Source organism: Leguminivora glycinivorella, chromosome 20 (assembly GCF_023078275.1).
Source record: "Leguminivora glycinivorella isolate SPB_JAAS2020 chromosome 20, LegGlyc_1.1, whole genome shotgun sequence".
In the NCBI taxonomy this organism is placed as follows: Eukaryota; Metazoa; Arthropoda; class Insecta; order Lepidoptera; family Tortricidae; genus Leguminivora; species Leguminivora glycinivorella.
This window is the reverse complement of record NC_062990.1, coordinates 16,661,539-16,676,220: the sequence shown is the minus strand read 5'-3', so window position 1 is coordinate 16,676,220 and position 14,682 is coordinate 16,661,539. Positions and strand designations below refer to the sequence as shown.

Sequence of the window (14,682 nt, the reverse complement as noted above, 5' to 3'; positions counted from 1 at the left end):
CGCCATATATGTTGCGGAATTTCATTACAATACTGAACAATTTTACAATACTGAATTTTCTTCATACTATACTGAACTGTCACCCCATACACCAGAATAGCAGTGCCCTCCAACTCTTTTCAAATACTTTATTTAAATACCATATACTACGTAAAATTTATTAAGGAATATAACTTTTAACTACAAAACTCCCGTGAGACTCATACATATTTAAAAATATTTTAAGCGGGTTACTCACGCATTAAGTCGATATAGCGTTCGACATGTTTCGACATGTGCCGAGAGCGCGACGCATACTGCTGTAGTATGCGTCGCGCTCTCGGCATGTAAAGGCGGGGTCGCTACTCTTGAGAAAGGTCCTCGAAATTGGGCCGAAACATGTCGAACGCTATATCGACTTAATACGTGAGTAACCCGCTTAAAATATTTTTAAATATAACTTTTTATAAATTATAGGTGTTATATCCATACTAATATTATAAATGGGAAAGTGTGTGTGTCTGTTTGTTTGTCCGTCTTTCATGGCAAAACGGAGTGATGAATTGTCGTGATTTTTTAAGTGGACATAGTTGCAGGGATGGAGAGTGACATAGGCTACTTTTTGCCGCGGGCAAAAGCTAGTAATTTATAAAAAGTTCTAACCCTCTATTGTATATATGTATGTAACTAAATACCACATAAAAACCTTATGTGAATAATTTACTAAGTTAAGCAACATGAAACAAAACCATTACATACCCAATAGGCGAGAAGACTAAAAAAAACTAATTAGTCGGTCAGTTAAATTATCAAAGAATTTTGGACACATATTTTTTCTTTTTTTCGAGTGACGTCTCGCCTAGGTACAGTTTTTACTTAGAAGTGACGTCACAAGCCCCCACTCCGGAACTTTGATGCTCTATATCTTTGTATTTTTTTAATAATTAGAAAAAGTGAAAAATACGTGTTTAGTATTTTTGGACGATCTAACTGACGGACTAAACAGAATGCCATTTTTTATGTAGTCGTTATTCCTATTACCCATCTTAGGCTGGTTTTAGTGTCACGCGGACCGTCCGCGCGGGGCGATCCGCGCGATCAATTAGTATGAAGTTGATGATGTCGTCCGCGCGGACCCGTTGTAACGGTGGTGTATTTGATGGGGGGTAAATAAAATGGAATGGAAAGCTCCGGCTAGTTCAAAGTAAATACACCCACGTTAGCACAAAATTTATAATAAAACAAAAGCTAAATGGTGTCTCTACTTGCTGGAGGAAAGCTAGAGGAGAAACAAATTAAACAATAATAACATTTTATATATTTATTATAAATAAATCTTGCCTTACAGAAAGGTTTCATTTAATGTTTCCCAAAATACTAAATTAGACACCATATAAAAATATGAACTACACTCAGTGGTAAAGCTGGGCCGCTTTAAGAGGGTCCAGGAAAAGGTCTCTTATAACCATTATTCTACAAAACTAAATATGAATTTACCTAAAGTTATGCACCAGAATTCTCAAAATAAATGAAATCAGAAATTACTTTATACAGAAATTAAAAACCTGAATTACACAGCACTACCGGCAGGAAACGGGCAGGAGACACACCTTGTCAGGGATGAGCCGGCTGCTCCCCGGACTCCGGTGCTGACGCCCCCTCGCCACGTGGACAGGGCTGACCCTTCCATACAAAAACAAGGTCCAAAGTCACCTTGCGCCAGTAACGCCAAAGAAAGTTTCCTTGCACATCAAAATTGTAAAAGTTCTTGTTTTTTCTTTAACTCTTTACTTCTGAATCTTTACTTCTGCCCGACTCCTATGAAACAAATAAATTGGTCACATTAGTCGAGTGCCCTCACACACTGTGATAGATTAAACAAAAAATGTAAGCGAGCTCACCGGAGACCTGCAGACTGCAGACCGAGGATCTCCACGGAGCACTCCCACCCTTAGCATGTTTCTGCCAGCTGGAAATAAACCAATTTATGGTTAAGAATCTCTCCACGTTTCACGCCATGGAAATATCAAAAGCTCACAATGAAATCTACTTACTCAGACTGACAGAACGCACCACACAAAATATGGAACGCCACGGCAGCACGTGGCATGCCGGGCTCCAGGCCCTTATACGGCCGTCCGATCACTATACAAGTGGATCTCGTCACAAAAGGAACGCCGCACTGAATGATCTCGAATTTAAAGGACCCAAAACAAAAGCCGGGTGGCAAACCAATAAACAATAAAAATCTCTAATTAATTAAATGAAAATTACTCCAGTTTCTGTATCAGACCTTGAAGTAAACAAAACCTAACAAATGTCATTCCAGAACAGTCTTAAAAAAACCTATGATAACATTTGGTCTATGGTATTGTATTGTATTTATTTATTGCAATTCACATGTACATTACAGGTTTTACAAGTACTTAAAAGTATAGGTAGGTACACAAATGACACATGAAGCCCTGCGGGGCGCAGCAATAATTAATGTAGGTAGGTAGGAAGTATTTCGCTTATACAATTTGTTAGGTACAATCTTTTTCACGTCATGACGGTGCGCCAACAAATAAGGGTAAACAAATGAAACTGGGTCGGCTATGACTAGGTACTTCATAGTAATTATAGTAAGTAGGGGTATAGGCTTTCAATAATGTTTTTTTTTTTTTTACTTTGTTTATTCATTATCGTTAAAAAAGTCTTGTAAGCTGTAATAACATTTTTCGATTAAATATTGTTTCAGGGTTTTGTTAAATATTTTATTCGATTGGATATCTTTCATGTCATTCGGTAACTGGTTATACACTTTAATTGCCATATTTTGTGGGCTTGTGCTATGCAGTTTTAGTTTTGAGTTTGTTGTTTGTACGAGGTTATTTTTATATCTCGATTCGTATCGTCTAGGCTGGTCACCGATTTTTTTGAATAATTCGGGGTATTTTCGTACAAACTTACAGAGCTCAAAGATATAGATTGAAGTTAGGGTTAAGATTTTCATATTTATGAAATGAGGGTGGCAGCTATCGGGAAATTTAATGTTCGCTAATATTCTTATACAAGTTTTTTGGAGAATGAATAAATCGTTTATATCCGTACTATTTCCCCATAGGATAATAGAATATTTTAGCCACGAATACGCATACGCATAATAAGCTGCGAGGGCAGATTTTAAATCAGTGGTTTTTTTAAGTACCCTTAATGCATACGTACCTAAATTTTGACATTTTGGTTGCTATTTTCTTTACGTGCGCTTTCCAATTTATGTTTGAATCTATGTCCAAACCGAGAAATGTAAAAGTATCAACGCATTCTAGTTTTATGGTGTTGTACGAGAATTCTATTTCTAAAGGGGTTTTTTGGTATGGCCTAAATTGCATTAACTTAGTCTTCACCTCTGGTGTTTCGGGTGTCCATGGGCGGCGGTGATCGCTTACCATCAGGCGACCTGTCTGCTCGTTTGCCTCCTATCCCAAAAAAAAAAAAAAGTCTAAATATAAAATATTATATTTTCCAAAAATCAATACTTAACTATATAAAAATAATACAAAGTTTTTCTGGAATGACAGCCAAAATACCTACAATTTCGAATAATACTTGTTGTATGGCAACCCTACAACAGATAAACATAAATATGTGCATTTGAAGTGCAACAGATAATGCAATGAACGAGAAGGAAGTGTTTCATTCAAAAATTAAATTTATCCAAAATATTTAATCACGACTATCAAAAAAATCTGCTACGTTACACCGTCCGCGCCACTGAAGCGCCACGCTCCCTGAAGTTGAGTGCCGATCGCTCCGCGTGACGCTAAAACCAGCCTTACACGTTACTTAGCAAAATTAGGAAGAAAATTCTCGCATCAGGGAACGTATGTAACTTTTATACAAATACGTTTGCTATCTGCGGGCGAGGCGGAAGGCATTACGCGAGCAAACACGAGGACAGGGGTAAGGCTGTGGCCAGGCTTGAGCGGAGCGGGGAGCGGGTGGAACTTTTATACAAGTACGTTTGAAATGAAAAGAAATTTTGAATCGTTGAATGAAATACATATTTAGTTTTCAAGTAGGCATATTACAATGCGCATGTGAACGTCAAATAAAGCTATGCCGGCTCTAACCCTACGCCTCGAGAAGATTTCAGTCCCCCCTCAGTTGAAGGGGGGTATGACGGGCAAGAAACTCGGCGGGCCACTTCTTTTCAAAACATTACATCTTATAATTAACATGCATTAAATAAGAGGACAGGGGTAAGGCTGTGGTCCGTCATAAGCAGAGCGGAGAGCGGGTGTAACTTTTGTACAAATACATTTGCTATCGGCGGGTGAGGTTTGGGTACACAAAACGAAATAAGGAACATATCTAGATAGGATTTCCATTGATGACTTTGTCCTCCATCCGCATTTTTTCTGAGTTGTAACGATAATAAATATAATCTGCCGAATTTGTAAATAATCGTTAGTTTATTTCTACGTAATATTATCCCCGCAACCCGCTACCGTTTGGCCACATCCTTGTTTAGCGTCCATCCTTAATAGCGAGAGCGAAACTCAGTGTCTCAAGAATATCACAACTTACAATTTCGTACGGTATCTTTCCGCTACCCGCTACCGTTTGGCCACAGCCTTATTTTCACGCGATAAGCGGTCATCAGAGTAATAGCGAGAGCGAAGATCAGAGTCTCGAGAATCTCGCACCATCTTGTGCAGCGAAAATGTCTCGCATTTGGAGATGCAGATTTTGCGTCCAATATTAGATTTGGTTTGTATTTTTTTATTTAGCAAGAGTTTGGCATAATTTTAGTTTTTGACGTTTTTGAATTTATTGATAATGTCAACCTCTCGGATAATATTTCATTACGTGTAGGCTTCGTTTAGGCTTTTAGCCAGCTGTGAGTAGCAGTAGGACTTATATAAACTGCTGATGATGAATAAAATGTGCAAGTAGCTAATAAAATATTAACGTAAGTCCAGCCCTGTTCATAAAGCTCACAGAAACTCCAATATTTTTTGACCAGTATTTTTCTAACCTCGATAAAATACGGACCGTGCACGCGAAAATATCTATTGTGTCTAGCATGGGTTTTTAATATGTTAATTAATAGAACGTTTCAGAAAATGTCAGTAATTTTTAGTAATTACTAGGAATGTTAATTTCCATGAAGTTTGTGCTATCATGCCCTTTCACGTGAGCGACGTCTATTGACGTCCCCACAAACATAAGCGTTAACAACTACTCTTTAAAATACCTCGCTTGAAAGCAAGACTTGCTTTTGATTTGATATTTGCCAGTCGCTTTTCGGTGAAGGAAAGATATCGTAAGGAAACTGGACTAATTCCAATAAGGCCTAGTTAGTCCGTTTTCACATTATCCGATCCGATATCGGAAGTCGGGAGAATTTCAATAGAAAAAATCCAATATGGTGCCATGTAATGTATGGGATATCGCTCCGATATCCGATATCGGATCGGATAATGTGAAAACGCACTTACAGTTACCCTTCGGGTTGGCAGAAGTGGCAGTTGCTTTCGTAAAACTATTGCCTACGCCAAATCTTGGGATGAGTTGTCAAAGCGGACCCCAGGTTCCTATGAGCAAGGCAGCTAACGCAAGGAAGATGATGACGATGAAAGCAAAAGTATAAACAACTCAAGGTTACTCAAACGGTTATTGTAGGCCGGGAGGGAACAGAATGATTTGTGAATGTGCCGGCGAGTGTTCGCAGTGATAAAAAGACAAGTCCTACGCGTGTTATTAGGCCGCTTCGGGCCCTTTATAGTCCGAGAGCTGACGTCAGTTTTAACCTTATGTCTGTATAACATGAGAGATTTCATCTGAGAAATGTATTCATACGTAGAAATAATGTTAATACAGAAATTTACAAACACATTTTTAGGGTTCCGTAGTCAACTAAGGAACCCTTATAGTTTCGCCATGTCTGTCTGTCCGTCCGTCCGTCTGTCCGTCTGTCCGTCCGTCCGTCCGTCCGTCCGTCCGTCCGTCCGTCCGTCCGCGGATAATCTCAGTAACCGTAAGCACTAGAATGCTGAAATTTGGTACCAATATGTATATCAATCACGCCAACAAAGTGCAAAAATAAAAAGTGAAAAAAAATGTTTTATTAGGGTAGGGGGGGTCCCCTACATGTAAAGTGGGGGCTGATATTTTTTTTCATTCCAACTCCAACGTGTGATATATCGTTGGATAGGTATTTAAAAATTAATAGGGGTTTACTAAGATCGTTTTTTGATAACATTAATATTTTCGGAAATAATCGCTCCTAAAGGAAAAAAAAGTGCGTCCCCCCCTCCAACTTTTGAACCATATGTTTAAAAAATGTGAAAAAAATCACAAAAGTAGAACTTTATAAAGACTTTCTAGGAAAATTGCTTTGAACTTGATAGGTTCAGTACTTTTTGAGAAAAATACGAAAAACTACGGAACCCTACACTGAGCGTGGCCCGACACGCTCTTGGCCGGTTTTTTTATAGATCGTCCGATATTAAATCAAGCAATATGTAAAACTTAAAATAACTACTGAACTAGTCATAGTGTATATTATACAGTGTTTGTAGTTTTAATTGCCCTACGATAAATAAATAAATTCTTAAAAAATAAAGGGAGGCGCCTACACACATTATGGGAGGTCAATACTTCACCGCGTGTCAAGTTACGCCAGTGCCTAGTAGACGTTCGTAGTACAATAGATCCGGACATACAAAACGGTAACCGAATTAAAACGTAGCGCTGAAGCGTTGGTGGCCTAGCGGTAAGAGCGTGCGACTTTCGGTCCGGAGGTCGCGGGTTCGAACCCGGGCTCGTACCTCGAAGGTCAGATGGCAGTCGCTTTCGTAAAACTAGTGCCTACGCCAAATCTTGGAATTAGTTGTCAAAGCCGACCCCAGGCTCCCGTAGACCTACACTGTCGCTCCGGTCAAAAATGAAAAATGTAGGCGTTTCAAATCGTGAAAATCCTTTATAAAATAAACAGCTACACAGCACATTGCGCAACAGCCAAGTTTATTATAACTATTCGTTTTATTTCACTCGTAAACAGCGAATTACTGCCAGTGTGAAACAACTCTCTGATATGGTGAGTCAGCTTAAAACTTGGACTATTAAAACTTGGATTGCCTGTATTGTTTTCAAGCTTAACCTAGATATTATACTATCTACGAACTACTTGAAAACTGAGATTTTCATAATATTGTCTTCATTTAGCGCGATAAATAAAATAAATAAATAAATATTCGGGACACCTTACACAGATCAACTTAGCCCCAAACTAAGCGAAACTTGTACTATGGGTGCATACTTACATAGAAAAACATCCATCATGACTCGGGAACGAATATCTGTGCTCATCACACAAATAAATGCCCTTACCGGGATTCGAACCCAGGACCGCGGTTTAGCAGTCAGATACAGTATTCTCGCGAATGACGAATTTATGACACATCCCGACATTTTGAACTCTCTAACCTACAGCGTTCGTGGTCAAGTGTGACACCAGTTTTCATAGTTTTATTTCACGTTTATGCATGTAACTGAGATTTTATCCAGTACTTTCGCGTTTAGTTGTTTGAGGCTATATTTTTCGGCACGTATCGCTCTTGAAACGTCGCGGAAAATTACATTAATAAGTATTGAAAAAGTGAACAGTGGCCGTATCATGGTCCTCATTTTGTCACTTGTCAAATCATGCATCACTTTCGCACTTACACTGAGAGAAATTTGCATTGTGAATTTAACAAGTTCGACTTGTTGCGGTTTATCCGTTTGAATCAGCCAAACATATGTTTAAAACAATATGACTGTGTCAGGTTGTTTTTATAAAATCGACTTGTTGATTCAAATATATTGCCGATTCAAATGACAAGTAGCTTGTTGTTTGAACCAAAGAGCACGTAGGCGCTATTTTAACCAAAAAACTTGTTGAACGAACATGAAAACTGGTTGTATTTTCTCTCAGGGTACATATCTACCTACTTGTCCTGTACCTATGTAACATTTTCCGTGACGTTTATATTGCATTTGTTTTGAAACTCAGTCAAATATTTTTTAGCCAAAATCAGTTTTCAGCGGTTGTCTATTGTTTGTCCGACAGTCATTTAACATAATATTCATTTGCCCGAATCTAACTTGCCTGAATTTCATTTGCCCGAATGATTTGTTTACCATAAAAATCATATGACATACTCGTTGTTTATCCGAATATTACCTTCCATAATCATACAATGCCATACTATTTGTTAGCCATATTATTAAGTGCATGATATTATTGAGTTATGGGGCATGTTGCCAGGCAGAGTGATGGCAGGTGAACTAAAATGTTGACCGAATGGTGGCCGTTATCGGATGTAAGAAGGGCCTGGCATCCGTTGGCTCGTTGGGTGGACGACATCCGAAAAACTGCGGGGCACTTCTGGATGAGATTAGCCCAGGACCGGGATAAGTGGCGTACACGAAGGGAGGCCTATGCTCAGCAGTGGGCGATTAATGGCTGAAATGATGATGATGACGATGATTATTAAGTGCAATAATATGGTTTCATAGAATATTCAAACGCCATAAGCAATTATTGCCATATTAATTGTTGCCCATATTATTACCTATATTACCTAACCTAACCTACTTTCTGATAGCAGTTTCATTTTCCAGGGGTCACAGTTCTAACCTAACCTAACCTACTTTCTGATAGCAGTTTCATTTTCCAGGGGGTCGCAGTTCTAACCTAACCTAACCTACTGTCTGATAGTATTTTCATTTTCCGGGGGGTCACAGTTCTAACCTAACCTAACCTACTTTTCAAGCAGTTTCCTTTTCCAGAGGTTCACAGTTCTAACCTAACCTAACCTACTTTCTGATAGCAGTTTCATTTTCCAGGGGGTCACAGTTCTAACCTAACCTAACCTACTTTCTGATAGCAGTTTCATTCTCTAGTCCTTCTAGTACCTATTATAGTAGTTTTCGATTCTGCCAAAGCACATTATGGAAATTGACTTTTCTGGACGCTAATTTGTATGACAAATGATGGTATGGAATGTGGTAATTACGGATTTCGATGATTCTGACAAATGACATTATGGAAACTGACTTTATGGGAAACAAAGTTTCTGGCACTAGATTAATATAGTAAACAATGATTATGGCATAAGATGTTATGAGAAACAATATTATGATTATTGAATAGGATGGCAAATAAAATTATGGCAAATGAAATTCTGGCAAATGGGGGTATCCCGTTTTCAGCAAGCTGGAAATCGTATAATTATATTCATACGGTCCTAATAATGTGTGTAACCGGAAAGAGAGGAGTTGTGTAAAATTGTCTCGCTCCCTCTCATTTCGCCGTTAAACATAAGTTTGGCGAAAATATTAGAAACTGTATAATATAACTGTAATCTTTGTTTTCAATAAATTAAAAAAAAAAACTATAGGTGATATTCTTTATGAAATTATCCATGAAAATAGTTCGTGTTGAAGTTTTTCAAACCATTAGCTTGTGAACTTCAATTAAGTATGTAGATTGTAAAGGAATATTTAAAATGGTAACGCCACAACGATTACAGTAATTTTCAGTAAAAAAAAAATCACTTGATAGGGAGCAATTAAATGATTTCGAATACTTAATTATACTCTTTCCAGAGTTTTTATACAGTTCATGAGTTTTTGAGAAGGAAGTTTCTCAGAATATTTTTAACCATTCTACTTAATCTGATTTTTTATTCAACAGTTCTAGGAACGATTAAAGTTCTTTAAATATGATATTCTCTTACGAGCCGTCCTAATATTTCAGTGAAGCCAAAATAATGAATAATTGTCTAGTTATTTAACTACTTCATAAAAGAAACGTCCTTTAAATTCATCATTTCTGTCGTTTTTACACCTTTTTAGTTGTACGAACTATGTACATCTCTAAAAAGTTACTCTCAAAATCTCTTTTCCTATATTAGTCAATTTGATAACGAACTTTAACTTGTGCGTCCTTAAGATTCCTTTTAAAATGATAGTTGTGTGAGATGAGACGATGAGAAATTGGAGAGGTTCTGAACATTTCAGAGGAAAGTAAATATTCTTCAGTGCGGACTCTTTAGTGTTGAACAAATTTTCATATTTTCGCCACTTGAAGAATGTTCTTAAACAGGCAGCCTTACAAAAGGTAACTTGAGAAAGATTTTTATATACATCTTGTAGTTGATCAATTTACAAACAAACAAAAACAAACAAAACAAACAAACAATAATTTATTTGCAAAAAGGGTATAGTTTACAGATGTTAAATGAGTAAACAGTCGTTGGGTTCACCTTTTTTAGCCGTATACAAACAGCATGCAATTATGTGAAGGTGTCTTAAAATAGTAATTACAACTTTATTACAGCGTTTATGATTAAAATGGACAACTTAACATTATATTTTAATGAGACATTATACATATATTTACAGTCATTATCAATAAATACAATATTATATATAAACTTTTACTCTGTATTATTTAAAAAATCTTTATTACTATAGAAGCACTGCTGAAGAAGCCAATTTCTTAAGGTTTTTCTAAATTCATTGCCTTCTAGTACTTTAATTTGAACTGGCAACTTGTTAAATATTACAATACTCATATTAAAAGCATTTATTTTATATATGTTTGACATACAACGTGGCTGATTAAGAAGATTTTTATAGTGCGGTCTTGGGTTAGGTTCGGACAAAACAAGTCTGACCGCTTAACGAAATAATTTGGATACTGTTTTACAAAAGTACAAATTTTTAATATGTAAGTGCATGCCAATGGCAAGATGTTAAGCTGCTTGAACAATGGTCTACAACTACTGCCTGCAGGAGCATTTGTGATTACGCGAATACATTTCTTTTGAAGCTTGAATGCCCTTTCAACTTCCACAGAATTGCAATATCTACAAGTATAAGGAGAAATTCAACATTACGTAAAAAATAAGTCTACACTTAAGTTAAAACAATGAATGATATCATAATACTCTATGTTATATTATTCACCAAAAAAGTACCGGCTTAAGAATTTTACTACGCAAATGCTATTAAAGCATAAAGTTAGCTTTATGTACGGTTTATAATAATTTGTTGTTCTCTGGTCTTGTTTCCATTTGATTATATGTAGGTATTTATTGATATACATACATACATACATACAATCACGCCTGTATCCCATGAAGGGGTAGGCAGAGCACATGAAACTACTCCAGTTTCAGTGCCACTCTTAGCAAATAAGGGGTTGAAAGAAAACGAAACTGTGACATTTCAGTGACAGGTTGCCATGCCAGCCTCTCGCCTACGCCACAATTTAACCCATATCCCACAGTCGCCTTCTACGACACCCACGGGAAGAAGGGGGGTTTATTGATATTCCTATCAATATCTAAGTTAGTATGTATGTGTTACTTTCTCTTTCCCACATTATGGTAGATTTCCAATTTTTTTTAACATTTTTAAAAATACCGCTTATTATTCTTCTTCCTCATTTTAATTATTATAATGTTGTGTGGCTACATATTCATACGTTTTATACTTAATTATGGCTAAAGCTTCGTCTGCTCTATTGTTTGAATTACACATGTAGGGGAGAGCGGGGAAAGATAGGTATCTACTATCTTTTCTAAAACGTACAAAAAAATAAAACTGATTGTCAATTTCTGAATTCCCATAAATTCCACAATACACCAAAATAAAATGATGTGTAGGTGAAATGAAATCTGATTAAATACTATAGTTCCATTTCGTTTTCCAGCATCTTCTATTTTACCTTACAATTCTACTGGGTTCCTGCTCACCATCAAAAACTGCACATATCAATGTCACAAACGCAAACACCACTAATGAGAACGGAACAAATGTGATAGAAACAGTAGAAGATATCGATGATCATATTAAAGAATTGAAGACGGATGATAATAATATTGATGATAAAGCAGCACAAATGAAGGCGGATGAGATAGATGAGAAAGCAGCACAAATCGAACTATTAAGGCAAGAGAAAGAAGATCTATACATGCAAATCAACAAAGCTATCGATGAAGCTATACCAGAACTAGAAAAAACTAATGATACAGACGCAATAGCTGGCCTTGAAAATTTAAAAAAATTAAAAAAGCAGATAAAAGAAATACATGAAGCTGCCAGTGACGAGGATGTAGATCCTAGAAACATCACTGATTTCAGACGAAAGATATCATTGAACATTGATAGGAGAGGGAAAGATGATTGGAAGAAAAAGAATAGTCAGACGGAGTTTTACAACAAACTGATGAAGAGTAAAGACAAGAAGTATACCAGCTTGCCGAGGATACTGAACAGACAGAAGATTGCGGAGCAGATACAGATATGGCTGCTGAAACAACAGGAGGAGAAAAAGAAGATCAGAGAATTGAAGTAAGTATAGACAAAAGACAATGGGCACTTTTGAGTGGAGTGTCCCCATTTTAAAACGATAGATAAAACACTTTTAGATGATAGGTATAAAGATTTGTTTGAAAGAAACACTCACTTAATGATTGTTAAAATTAATATTGTTAGACTGACATACAAAAGCTACAAGCTACAGTCTTGGGCCCATCGGCGGAAAGTCGACAATTTGTCAGTGTTTTACAGGTTGCTCTTCGAGGAGTGTACTCAAAGGCTACACGAGCTTATTCCACCGTCCCCATTCTACCATCGGACTCTTAGACGCACGGCCGGTCTCCATCCTTACTTGGTAGATATTCCGCGAATTCGCATGAAGCGGTTTGCTTCTTCCTTTCTTATGCGCACTGCTAAGGAGTGGAATTCCTTGCCGGCGACTTTATTTCCGAGCTCATATAACCCGGCAACCTTCAAATCATCGAACTTCAGACATAAAATAATGACCGTAACCGGTTATTCGAGTTTCCTAAAAATTTGTCAAATAACCGGTTATAACGAATTATTTTGGTTACGGTTATAACAAGTTTGCATTCCCTAGTTCACGAACAAATGTTTAATATTGCATACACTTTATGATTGCAGAGTGAAAGTGACGATGGATTTCGAGCGCTGCCCGAACACGGGCAAGGGCAATGAGAGGAAGAAGAAAATAAAAGGCGGCGGCAAGAGGACCAAGTTCCACTACTTCCCGTGCTGCAGGAAGTGCTGCAAGAGATCTTACCTGGGCTGCTTATAATAAAACACATTGTTAAAATAAGCAAAAATAAATTTACGTACTAAAAAAATGTAAATGAAATCAACCCACTCCAGACGGTAACCACATATAATCTCTCACTACTCTCAGTATTCTTATAGAGGAAGAAGACAGTAAAAGGCGGCGGCAAGAGGGTTAAGTTCCTACTTCCCGTGCTGCGGGAAGTACTGCAAGAGATCTTACTTAGGCTGCTTATAATAAAACACAATGTTAAAATAAGCAAAAATAAATTTACGTACTAAAAAAAATGTAAATGAAAGTCAACCCATTCCAGACGGTAACCATTTTCAATCTCTCACTACTCTCAGTATTCTTATAGAAGAAAGAAGGAAGTAAAAGGCGGCGGCAAGAGGGTTAAGTTCCACTACTTCCCGTGCTGCAGGAAATGCTGCAAGAGATCTTACTTAGGCTGCTTATAATAAAACACATTGTTAAAATAAAAAAATAAGGAAACATTTATTTTCCAAAAAAGTCAACCCACTCCAGACGGTAACCATTTATAATCTCTCACTACTCTCAGTATTCTTATAGAGGAAGAAGGAAGTAAAAGGCGGCGGCAAGAGGGTTAAGTTCCACTACTTCCCGTGCTGCAGGAAATGCTGCAAGAGATCTTACCTGGGCTGCTTATAATAAAACACAATGTTAAAATAAGCAAAAATAAATTAACGTACTAAAAAATGTAAATGAAAGTCAACCCATTCCAGACGGTAACCATTTTCAATCGCTCACTACTCTCAGTATTCTTATAGAGGAAGAAGGAAATAAAAGGCGGCGGCTAGAGGATCAAGTTCCACTGCTTCTCGTGCAGGCTTAGGCTGCTTATAAATAAAAATTTCACATAAAAATAAAAACCATAAAAATTCCAGACATGGTTACTTTTTACTATCGCTCATTACTCTCAATGTTACATACATACAATACATACATACATACATACATAGAATCACGCCTGTAACCCATGAGGCAGAGTACATGAAACAACTCAAGTTTCAGTGCCACTCTTGGCAAAAAGGGGTTGAAAGAAAACGAAATTGTGACATTGCAGTGACAGGTTGCCAGCCTCTCGCCTACGCCACAATTTAACCCGTATCCCACAGTCGACTTCTACGACACCCACAAGAAGAAAGAAGGTGGTGAAATTCTTAACCTCAATAACTCTCAATGTTCTACTTTGGAGTCCCTGTAGGGGAAGAAGAAAGTAAAAAACCGGCCAAGAGCGTGTCGGGCCACGCTCAGTGTAGGGTTCCGTAGTTTTTCGTATTTTTCTCAAAAACTACTGAACCTATCAAGTTCAAAACAATTTTCCTAGAAAGTCTTTATAAAGTTCTACTTTTGTGATTTTTTTCATATTTTTTAAACATATGGTTCAAAAGTTAGAGGGGGGGGGACGCACTTTTTTTTCCTTTAGGAGCGATTATTTCCAAAAATATTAATATTATCAAAAAACGATCTTAGTAAACCCTTATTCATTTTTAAATACCTATCCAAAAATATATCACACGTTGGGGTTGAAATGGAAAAAA

The 14,682-nt window shown here is 37.2% G+C and overlaps 1 protein-coding gene and 1 long non-coding RNA gene across 2 annotated transcripts; one reads left to right on the top strand and one right to left on the bottom strand.

Moving 5' to 3' along the window:
* Window positions 1-1,775: 1,775 nt before the first annotated feature.
* On the bottom strand, window positions 1,776-2,191 carry LOC125237231. Its single transcript, XR_007178307.1, has 3 exons — window positions 2,034-2,191; window positions 1,881-1,948; window positions 1,776-1,797 (listed from the first exon to the last, which is right to left on the bottom strand). It is a non-coding gene; the product is annotated as an uncharacterized LOC125237231 (long non-coding RNA).
* A 4,861-nt stretch (window positions 2,192-7,052) lies between these two features.
* LOC125237195 lies at window positions 7,053-13,829 on the top strand. Its single transcript, XM_048144188.1, has 3 exons — window positions 7,053-7,066; window positions 11,735-12,375; window positions 12,988-13,829. Exons 1-3 carry the CDS (start codon window positions 7,064-7,066, stop codon window positions 13,139-13,141), a joined length of 798 nt encoding a protein of 265 aa, XP_048000145.1. The 5' UTR covers window positions 7,053-7,063; the 3' UTR covers window positions 13,142-13,829.
* Window positions 13,830-14,682: the final 853 nt, after the last annotated feature.